Raw genomic sequence first — 10778 nt, 5'->3', positions numbered from 1 at the left:
GAAGGAAGACGTGCTGCTGCTTTGATCCTGCCTGCTCTAGCTGACTCGAGCCAACAAGGATTTCCTTGCAAGATGCTGACCTGCTACAACAGGGACTCCGTCTAGACTTTTGGGACTTGAACTTTTTCTGGAGTATTACATGGAGGCTCAGGACAATGTACCCCAGATCCTGAAGAAGAGCGCTGCTGCAAAACCGGACAGCCAGATTAAGATCAGTTAAGAACATGGGGAATTTGGGGGGGTTTCTGGTTTATGGCCTGTTGGGGAACAAGGGAAGTGTTGGGTCTTGTGGGAAAACAGGGCTCAGGGCATGAGTGCTCTAAGGGCCCCCAAGGTTGGGATGTTGTAAGTAAAAACCTGATCGACCTGTTCCTCCCAGTGTTAATTGTCGGCGTCATGTAAATGGGCCCCTATTTGCTTGGTCAGTTTCCCTTCTCATTGGGCAAAAACCGGTTGCCTCAGATGTTGCTTTCTCTGTCTGCCATGGGCAATGAACTAACCCACTCTGTTTGCTAATCTAACTTCCCGGTGAACAGCACTTTCCCAAAGGTAAGGGAGATATTCTTTTTTCCCCACCCCCAGGCCAAAAAGCCTGAGCTTATTTGACTGCTTCATGGTAGGAGAGGTTAACTGTTGAATGTGAAAATCCTGGTATCAGTAACCGGGATGGTAGAATCTGCCCACAGAGGAGAGGCTGGCAGGTAGGTGAGCTGCATCACTTCCCAAGAGTTTGGATCCTCGCTGTAAGGGGCACCACGCACTTTCAGCTCATACTTGGGAGACATTCTCAGCCACCGTGTGAGAATGAAGGGAAGGCGGGAGAATTGGGGACTGAGTAATCTATACCAAGAGACCCTGTTAAACTCACTTCCGGTATTCCTCACTGCTTCTTCACCATGGACTACCCACAGCCCAAACCCAAAATCCCTTTGTCTTGTCGATTCTTCACAAATTGACACATCTATCAATCATTGTCTAAAAGATGTAAAGGAAGAAGGTGAGAATGAAGACCTGAAGGAATGACCTGGTCATTCTCTTGGGAAGGCGCCTGTGTTCATGTAAATATTTGATAAAATTTGAAGGGACAAATAGTATTAACACGTAGAGCCCACGTCACACAGAAGAAACTGAAGTCAGAAGTCACTCACGATGGCAGCTCAGGGTTCCAGTACCTACAGCAGCTTCACTGAAAAACAAGCAAGTTGGAAAGGGCAGGAGAAAGAAAAGCAGTCTTAGGCTTTCAAGGTTGGCAAACTATGGGAAGATAAATAAATATATGGTAGGAAACCAATGGAGTAATGTTTTGTTTGCAGGTTTCTCCGATGCTCGCTCTGGACTGATAAGGCTTCTCTCCTCCCGCTTCAGGGAGGGCCCCATTCATGCGGGAGTTTTATCTCCTGTTTTCCATAAGAAAAGGGAGTCAGAATGTCCTGGTGACTGCAGTATCTTAAATGCCTTGAATTTAAAATAATCAATGTGCCAAAGTGCCATATTTTGGGATGACTTATTCTGGTTCCTTCCCTTCACAGGGAAAACCATTCTTTTCTTACTATATAAAAATGTGTTCCTGCTCTGCCTCATTTGCGTCATGTTTGGGCCTCATGACCTAGGTTAGCGGGTCCATGCCAAGCATCCTCTACAGGCACAAGAGTCAAATACAATATATTCCCAGCACCTGCACTACTCCAGACTCTCCTGAGAGTTTAGCCACCCAAACCATCCTGATACTGCTGTGCACCTGTCACCTTCTTTCCTTCCCTACATCTTGGTACTTTATGGGGCTATTTGATAATCCAAGGAGAGGGCTGATAAGCTCCACTGCGCCTGTGCAAACTTTTCCCCACTTTTGTCTTTTGTGCTCCTCAGTAATAATGATGCTGTGTCCAGGCTCCAATTTCCCTGCTGAGGGAAAAGGTTAACTTTCTCTAAATGTGTCACAAGGTCTGGTAGCTGGTATTCTCAGCAAAATATTCATATGTCCATTAATCCAGTTTATAAGGCTGAGCCTCTATGATGGACCAGGAACTATTAGGTCATTCAATGGTGTAATAAATCAGACCAGTAGCCTCACCCTCACAGGGGCTGAAATAGTTTTTGGTGATCTTAGGACACGTACTTCTCATCATTCTTATGACTCTGACATTGGGCAGCATCATAGAGTGAAGAGCATCTTACACTTGTGCCTGAGCAGCTGTGACAGATTTCAAAGTTTGCAGAGGCTTCATCCCAGCCCTAGTTCTTCCACTGAGTGAGACAAAGGACAGCAGGAGAAATTGCTGAATCTTTACAAATGTGAGCAAGTTGACAGTAACTAGAGACTGTGTGACTGATTCCAGCATTGCACAAAATTACTGTTAAGGTACCTTATCACAGCATTTTTCTTTCTGAACTCACCAGACTGAATCCCTTTGCTGCCCATCATTTTCTCAAACAGAAGTTCAGATGCCTCAGCCTGCCCTAAGCAGCTACTAACAACAACCATTCCCTTCAGTTCTGCTGCATTACCATCTGCCCACACTCCCAACATTGAGGATTTATCTTATTCCCATGAGACTGTACATCTCTTTCTCATGTGGGTCTTTCCAGGTGATTTTTCCCCTTTCAGAAAAAGATGAACTCAACGATTATTGAAAATGTATGTAAGACAAAATAGCTTCCAGCCATGTCTACAAGGCCGAAAGACTACCCAAAGGCCTTAAACTCAGGACTCCTATTTCCCTCCATTACAGTACTTTTATTTAACATTGAGTTTTTAAAAGATTTTTAAAATTTATTTATCTTTACGGGGGAAGGGAAGGAGAGAGGGAGAGAAATATCAATGTATGGTTGCCTCTCGTGGGTCCCCTGCTGGGAACTGGCCTGCAGGGAACTGGTCTGCAACCCAGGCATGTGCCCTGACTGGGAATCAAACCAGGATCCTTTTGTTCACTGGCCCGTGCTCAATCCACTGAGCGACACCAGCCAGGGCTATTTTTTCTTAAAGATTTTATTTATTTATTTTTTAGAGAGCATGGAAGAGAAGAAAGAAAGATCAATGTGTTCAAGAAACACCAGCTGCCTTTCATGCGACCCCAAATGAGGACCTGGCCTGCAACCCAGGCATGTGCCCTCACAGGGTGATAACATACACAGGGAGAGGTAAAAAAAAATGGTATAGGAAACACAGACCTCAAAGAACTTATATGCACAACCCATGGACATGAACTAAAGTGGGAGAAATTCTAGAGGTTTGGGGGTACAGGGTAAAGAGGGCATAAAGGGGGAAAAACTGGGAAAACTGATAGCATGATAAATAAAATACACTTAAAAATTTAAAAAATGTAGACTTCCGCCAAGATGGAGGCATAGGTGGATGTGCCGTACCTTCTCACACAACCAAGTTTAGAGACAACTAAATATTAGCAACAGAAAACACAGCCAGAACACAGAAAATTGAACTTTTCGGAAGTCCATTAACAACAAATTCTTCAGCCTGACTGGTAAGGGGCGAAACCAGTGGCTGGTGAAGCGGAGTTGCACGGAGGACTCCGTCAGACAGACTCAGGCGTGCAGAATCCAGGCGCAGGGTTGAACCTACTGAGCGACCGAGCGAGCGACCAGGCGAGCAACCGCAGGGGAGACAGTGGGGGAGCGGTGCTGCGTGTTGACTGTGGTCGCGCATTTGTGCGCAGGTGGACAGGCAAGGGAGTGGGCGGTTGGACCAGGGCCTGGCGGGTCCCCGCGGCAAGCGGCAGTGGAGGGCGCTGCCATTTCCCTGCTCTGACCCCACCTCCACATACAGTGTCATAACCCAGCGACTCTGAATGGCCCAGCCCTGGTGAACCACCTAAGGTGCTGCTCCTCACCCAGTGGCACGAAACAGCAGAGGGCCCCGCCATTTCCCCGCTTTGACTCTGCCTCCAAATACAGCTTCACAACCCAGCGACCTGGGAGTCCAAGGCTCCGCTCCTCACACTTAAAGGGCCAGAATAGACCAAAAATGGCTCAAGAACATCTCAAAGCCCCAGAGCCTATAAATCTAAGTGATGAAGAAATAGCACAACTCTCAGACCCACAGTTTAAAACACTGGTCATCAGGATCCTCACAGAACTGGTTGATTATAGCCACAAATTAGACAAATATATGAAGGCAAAACTAATTGAAATGAATGGAATTACACAGGAAACCAATAGCAATGAAAGGGAAACTGGGACTCAAATCAATGGAGTGGACCAGAAGAAAGCAAATAATGGCCAAACAGAAAAGAGTCAAGAAGCGAGAATTCAAACAAATGAGGAGAGTCTTAGGAACCTCCAGGACATCTTTAAACGCTCCAACATCCGAATTATAGGGGTACCAGAAGGGGGAAAGGAACAGCCACCAGTGGAAAACTTATTTGAACAAATAATAAAGGAGAATTTCCCCAATCTGGCTAAGGAAATAGAGTTTCAGGAAATCCAGGAAGCTCAGAGAGTACCAAAGAAGTTGGACCCAAGAAGAAACACACCAAGGCACATCATCATTGCATTAGCCAAAATTAAAATGAAGGAGAGAATCCTAGAAGCAGCAAGAGCTAAGGGGACAGTCACCTACAAAGGAGTCCCCATCAGACTGTCAGAGGATTTCTCAAAAGAAACCTTACAGGCAAGAAGGGGTTGGAAAGAGGTATTCCAAGTCATGAAATCCAAAGACCTACAACCAAGATTGCTCTATCCAGCAAAACTTTCATTTAGAATGGAAGGACAGATAAAGTGCTTCTCAGATAAGATCAAATTCAAGGAGTTCATCATCACCAAGCCCTTATTATATGAAATTCTAAGGGGACTTATCTAAGAAAAAAAAGTTAAAAACACATGAACAGTGAAAGGACAGCAAACTCACAGTTATTAACAACCACACCTAAAACAAAAGCAAACTAAAAGGACAGCTAGATCAGGAGTGGAAACATAGAAATGAAGATCTCAAGGAGAGTTAGCAACAGGGGAGTGGGAGGAGGAGAAGGGGGCAGAAGGTACAGAAAATAAGTAGCATAGACAGTAGATAGAAAATGGGGACGCAAGAATAGTATGGGAAATATAGAATCTAAAGAACGTGAGACACATGGTCATAAACTAAAGGGGGTAATGGTGGGAGGGGGGTAGGGTGGAGGGGAATGAAGGGGGGAATAGACCAACTGTAATGGCATTATCAATAAAAATAAATAAATAATTTTAAAAAATAAAATAAAAATAAAAAATAAAAAAGTAACCAAAAAACCCAAATCTGTATCAATTTATCACCACCTTAATTTTTTAAAATTACATTCTGGATTGCTGAAGTAAAGTATACTTTATATACAGTATTATGTTAGTTGCAGGTGTACCACAGAGTGACTTAACATTTATATATCTTATACAATAGTTGCAGAAGTCTGGTGACCATCTATCACTGGACAAAGTTTAAAATAAATATATTTTTTATTTTTAATTATTTTATTTTTAAGTATATTTTATTGATTATGCTATTACAGTTGTCCCACATTTTTCTCCCCTTTACCCCCCTCCATCATGCACCCCTCCCTCCAATGTTCCCTTCTCCCTTAGTTTATATCCATGGATCATACATATACATTCTTTGGCTTCTCCATTTCCCATACTATTCTTAACCTCCCCCTGTCTATTTTGTGCCTACTAATTATACTTCTTATTCCCTGTACTTTCCCCCCCTTTCTCCTTCTGCCCCTTCACTGATAACTCTCCGTGTCATCTCCATTTCTGTGATTCTGTTCCTGTTCTAGTTGTTTGTTTAGTTTGTTTCTGTTTTTGTTTTTTAGGTTCAGTTGTTGATAGCTGTGAGTTTGTTGTCATTGTACTGTTCATATTTTTATCATCTTGTTTTGCTTACATAAGTCCTTTTAACATTTCATATAATAAGGGCTGGGTGATGATGAAGTCCTTGAACTTGACCTTATCTGAGAAGTGCTTTATCTGCCCTTCCATTCTAAATGAAAGCTCTGCTGGATAGAGTAATCTTGGGTGAATGTCCTTGCCTTTCATGATTTCCAATACTTCTTTCCAGCCCCTTCTTGCCTGTAAGCTTTCTTTTGAGAAATCAGTTGATGGTCTTATAAAAACTTTGTAGGTAACTCTTTCCTTTTCTCTTGCTGCTTTTTAGATTCTCTCCTTGTCTTTTTTTTAATTTATTTTTTTATGGTTATGCTGTTACAGTTGTTCTATTCCCCCCCTTCATTCCCCTCCACCCTACCCCCCCGTTCCCACCATTACCCCCCTTTAGTTTATGACCATGTGTCTCAAGTCCTTTAGATTCTATATTTCCCATGCTATTCTTGCCCCCCCATCTATTGTCTATCTACTGTCTACGCTACTTATTTTCTGTACCTTCTCCTCCTCCCACTCCCCTGTTGCTAACCCTCCTTGAGATCTTCATTTCTATGTTTCCACTCCTGATCTAGCTGTCCTTTTAGTTTGCTTTTGTTTTAGGTGTGGTTGTTCATAACTATGAGTTTGTTGTCCTTCCACTGTTCATGTTTCTTTAACTCCTTTTTCTTAGATAAGTCCCTTTAGCATTTCATATAATAAGGGCTTGGTGATGATGAACTCCTTGAATTTGATCTTATCTGAGAAGCACTTTATCTGTCCTTCTATTCTAAATGAAAGTTTTGCTGGATAGAGCAATCTTGGTTGTAGGTCTTTGGATTTCATGACTTGGAATATTTCTTTCCAGCCCCTTCTTGCCTGTAAGGTCTCTTTTGGAAAATCCGCTGACAGTCTGATGGGGACTCCTTTGTAGGTGACTGTCCCCTTAGCTCTTGCTGCTTCTAGGATTCTCTCCTTCATTTTAATTTTGGCTAATGTAATGATGATGTGCCTTGGTGTGTTTCTTCTTGGGTCCAACTTCTTTGGTACTCTCTGAGCTTTCTGGATTTCCTGGAAGTCTATTTCCTTAGCCAGATTGGGGAAATTCTCCTTTATTATTTGTTCAAATAAGTTTTCCACTGGTGGCTGTTCCTTTCCCCCTTCTGGTACCCCTATAATTCGGATGTTGGAGCGTTTAAAGATGTCCTGGAGGTTCCTAAGCCTCTCCTCATTTTTTTGAATTCTCGCTTCTTGACTCTTTTCTGTTTGGCCATTATTTGCTTTCTTCTGGTCCACTCCATTGATTTGAGTCCCAGTTTCCTTTTTATCGCTATTGGTTTCCTGTGTAATTCCATTCATTTCAATTAGTTTTGCCTTCATATGTATATCTAATTTGTGGCTATAATCAACCAGTTCTGTGAGGATCCTGATGACCAGTGTTTTAAACTGTGGGTCTGAGAGTTGTGCTATTTCTTCATTGCTTAGATTTATAGGCTCTGGGGCTTTGAGATCTTCTTGTGCCATTTTTGGTCTGTTTGTGTGTATTAAGTATGAGGAGCGGAGTCTTGGACTCCCAGGTCACTGGGTTGTGAAGCTGTATGTGGAGGCGGGGTCAGAGCCGGGAAATGGCGGCCCCCTCTGCTGTTACTCGCAGCAGAGTGAAGAGCAGAGTCTTAGGTTGTTCACCAGGGCAGAGCCACTTAGGTCGCTGAATTATGACGCTACATGTGGAGGCGGGGTTAGAGCGGGGAAATGGCAGCGCCCTCCATGGTCGCTTGCCACTGGGGCTGCTGGGTCCCGTCCAATCGCCCACTACTTCGCTTGTCTATCCACACACGAATGCGCCAATGCACGACCACAGACAACCCACAGCCCTGCTTCCTCACTGTTTCCCTGTGATTGCTTGCTGGGTTGCCCACTAGGTCCAACCCTGGATTCCGCATGCCTGAGTCTGACCGAATTTTCTGTGCTATCCCGCTGTACCAGCTGCTGGTTTTGCCCCTCTTACCGGTCAGGCTGAAGAATTTGTTGTTATCAGACTTCTGAAAAGTTCCATTTTCTGTGTTCTGGCTGTGTTTTCTGTTGCTATTATTTAGTTGTCTCTAAACTTGGTTGTCTGAGGAAGCACGGCGTCTCCACCTGTGCCTCCATCTTGGCGGAAGTCCTCTCTCCTTCCAAAGTTAAAAATATTGATTGTACTCCCTATGACCAATTTAATTTTTAACTCAGATCATTGTTTATACTTTGGAAATGTGATATCCAAATCAATTAACCCTATCGTAATGTGAAATCTGGAGAAAAGTAAGGCAATATGAAGGACAAGAATCCCTCACAGATCATTTCCTTCAAAATAAATAACATATAGTTATAGCACATATATTTATTTTAAAAAGAGGTATAAGAAGATTTCAAAATTTTAGAATTAAGCAAAATATGAAGACTTATACTTGGTGTAAAAACACTATTGATATTTTGATAGGCATGATAACTACAGAGATTGCTATAAAATATATTAAAATTGAATAAATAGATGAAATTATAGATAGAGAATGATACATAAATCTTTTAAAGTATTGAAGACCACACTTAATTTTCTAGACAGAAATAATCAGACCTAGAAAAATACAGCTGTTTATTATAGGATATGAAAGTCTTGAACTTTTTGATTTAGGTGAACATAGCTGAGAAAAATAATTTCAATTGTTTAGACACTTAAAATCACCCATGAGAAACTGGTAATGTGTTTCCTTGAGAGTAAATTTATATGAAGCACTTTTCATTTTAGCTAAACAACAGTTATAGTATTATTAGAAAAACAAGTAAGTTAGTTTAGTTACAGTTTATACACAATTTGAAATGAAAAGCACAGCTTTGTTACCCACTAGATTGTTTACCTTCTCTGTCCATAATGTTCTCAAAGAAAAGTTCAGACTTCTCAGACTGTCCTAAGCAGTTACCCAGAACATTCATCACCTTCAGTTCTGCTGCGCTCCCATCTATCCACACTCCCAACATTCAGGATTCTCTTACTCCCATGAGGTTGTATATGTCTTTCTCATGTTGGTCTTCACAGGGAATTTTTCCCTGTCATAAAAAGATGAACTCAACAATGCTTCAAAATACATTTAAACAAAACAAGACAAAAAAGCAGTTTCCAGGACTCTCTAAGACGCCCAAAGTGGCAGACTTCCCAGGGGCCTTAAATTCAGGAATTTCCCTCCATTATCACATTTTAAGTGTCCAGGACTTCCCCACTGAAGAACATAACAATTGGAATAAGGATGCTTTGTTTCATTATACATGCGATGTTCACTTTTAGCTCCCTGTTACCACGGATGCAGGCAGGCACATTACTGCCCTTATTTGCAACAGCATCATCACACATTCCTTACATTTCAGATGTCCCCAAATATTAACAAACATTGGGATGAATATTTAATGACATTGAGAAGAGACTGATGACTGGTCTCTCTAGTGCTAGAGAACTGGAACCAGATTAAGAAACACATTTCCTAGCCCAGCAGAACCAGCAGAGCTGAGAGACCCGGGTGTCACTGATGATAAGCACAAAGGGGAAGAATGATGGCAAAGATGATACCACAATCTCAGACATGTTCAGCATCCACTGGCCTCGATTTGTTGGTAGAGTTGTATAAACTGACAAAATTAAATAGGCTGAATAAACTGTAACAAAGCTGCTCATCAGGATCAGGATGGTGCATGTGGCTCTGGTCTCATGGGAAGGTCTGGAGGAGAGTCTGCTGCTGCAAATGCACCGGACTCGCTGCTTGTGTCTGTGCAGGACAAGAACCAGTGAGCTACTGGCCCAGATCACAAAGCCCAAACTCATGAAGTGCGGGCAATAATAAATCACAGTAGTGAATGTGCCTACAATTCCCTCATTTGTTTGCCAAGAACAGTATACATAATTATTTTCCAGACTGAAGTTCTTCCTGTTCAGGGGACCATTTATTACCAGGGGAACAAATGAATTTATCAAGATTTGCAGGATCCAGCAAAGGGAACAGAGGAAGGCAATGAACTTTAGGGATCTAATCTTGAGCTCCATCCACCTCCAAATACTGGGGTTCAGCTTAATGGCCTGGAAGCCAAAGTAGAGACAGATGGTTCTTAAGGAAACTCCTATGCCCATGCTGTAAAAATAGAAGACAGATTTACATCCATTATCAGCCAGGAAATACCTCCATCCAAAAGCTGCCATTGCCTGAGGGATGCCTTTAGAGAAAAGAGTCACACAATTGGCTGAGACCAGTTGCATGAGAATGAGGTCTGTGGGTCTAAAATTATGTCCAGTGAGGGAAGTGAAGGTATAAAGACAAATGAGAGAGATATTTCCCAGGAGGCCAATTCCTATTTGAGTGAGGAACATAATCCTCATGTCCAAGCTGGCCGAGAGCATTGCTTCAGAAATTGGAGGGTATGGGTTTTAACTAAAGTCAGAGAAATGAAGAGTGAAAGGAAGATAAATGTGTCACCATCACCATGTCCTTCAATTTTTAAGGCTTATGCTCTTCCATATATTCCCACTTGAACTGGACAATTAGAATTTTGGCTCATGTGTGCAAAGGCGGTTCAATAAAGACCTGGATGTTAAACAGTCTTGGTATGAATGTCCAGGGTAAATGGAGGAGGCTCAACTGCACAACCGGGTTCCCTGGAGAGGTGGAGAGGAGTGAGGGAGATTCTGTATACAGATACCATCCTTTCCCAGGATACAGTCTCACATTAAAAAGGCAAGATATAGAAAATGTGTAAAAGTATTTTTTAAGAATATAAATACATACGTTCAGCGGTAGAAATGATTCAAATAGAAGGCTGGAAATGTAGGCTAGGCTTTATGAAGTCTTCTGAGTTCTATTTTTGACATATAGAAATACAATTATATTACACAACTGTTGAAAAATAATAAAAGTCAGGTGTTA

The 10778-nt window shown here is 42.2% G+C and overlaps 1 protein-coding gene across 1 annotated transcript; it reads right to left on the bottom strand.

Annotated features, from left to right (window-relative positions):
- Window positions 1-9331: 9331 nt before the first annotated feature.
- LOC119053168 (vomeronasal type-1 receptor 1-like) lies at window positions 9332-10255 on the bottom strand. Its single transcript, XM_037150657.2, has one exon. The coding sequence runs from the start codon at window positions 10253-10255 to the stop codon at window positions 9332-9334; it is 924 nt and encodes a 307-aa protein (XP_037006552.2).
- Between the last annotated feature and the right edge of the window lie 523 nt (window positions 10256-10778).

Source organism: Artibeus jamaicensis, unplaced genomic scaffold (genome assembly GCF_021234435.1).
Source record: "Artibeus jamaicensis isolate MK-2021 breed Jamaican fruit bat unplaced genomic scaffold, CSHL_Jam_final contig_723, whole genome shotgun sequence".
Taxonomy (NCBI): domain Eukaryota; kingdom Metazoa; phylum Chordata; class Mammalia; order Chiroptera; family Phyllostomidae; genus Artibeus; species Artibeus jamaicensis.
The sequence above is the reverse complement of the archived record's forward strand: the minus strand, read 5'-3'. Positions and strand labels throughout refer to the sequence as shown.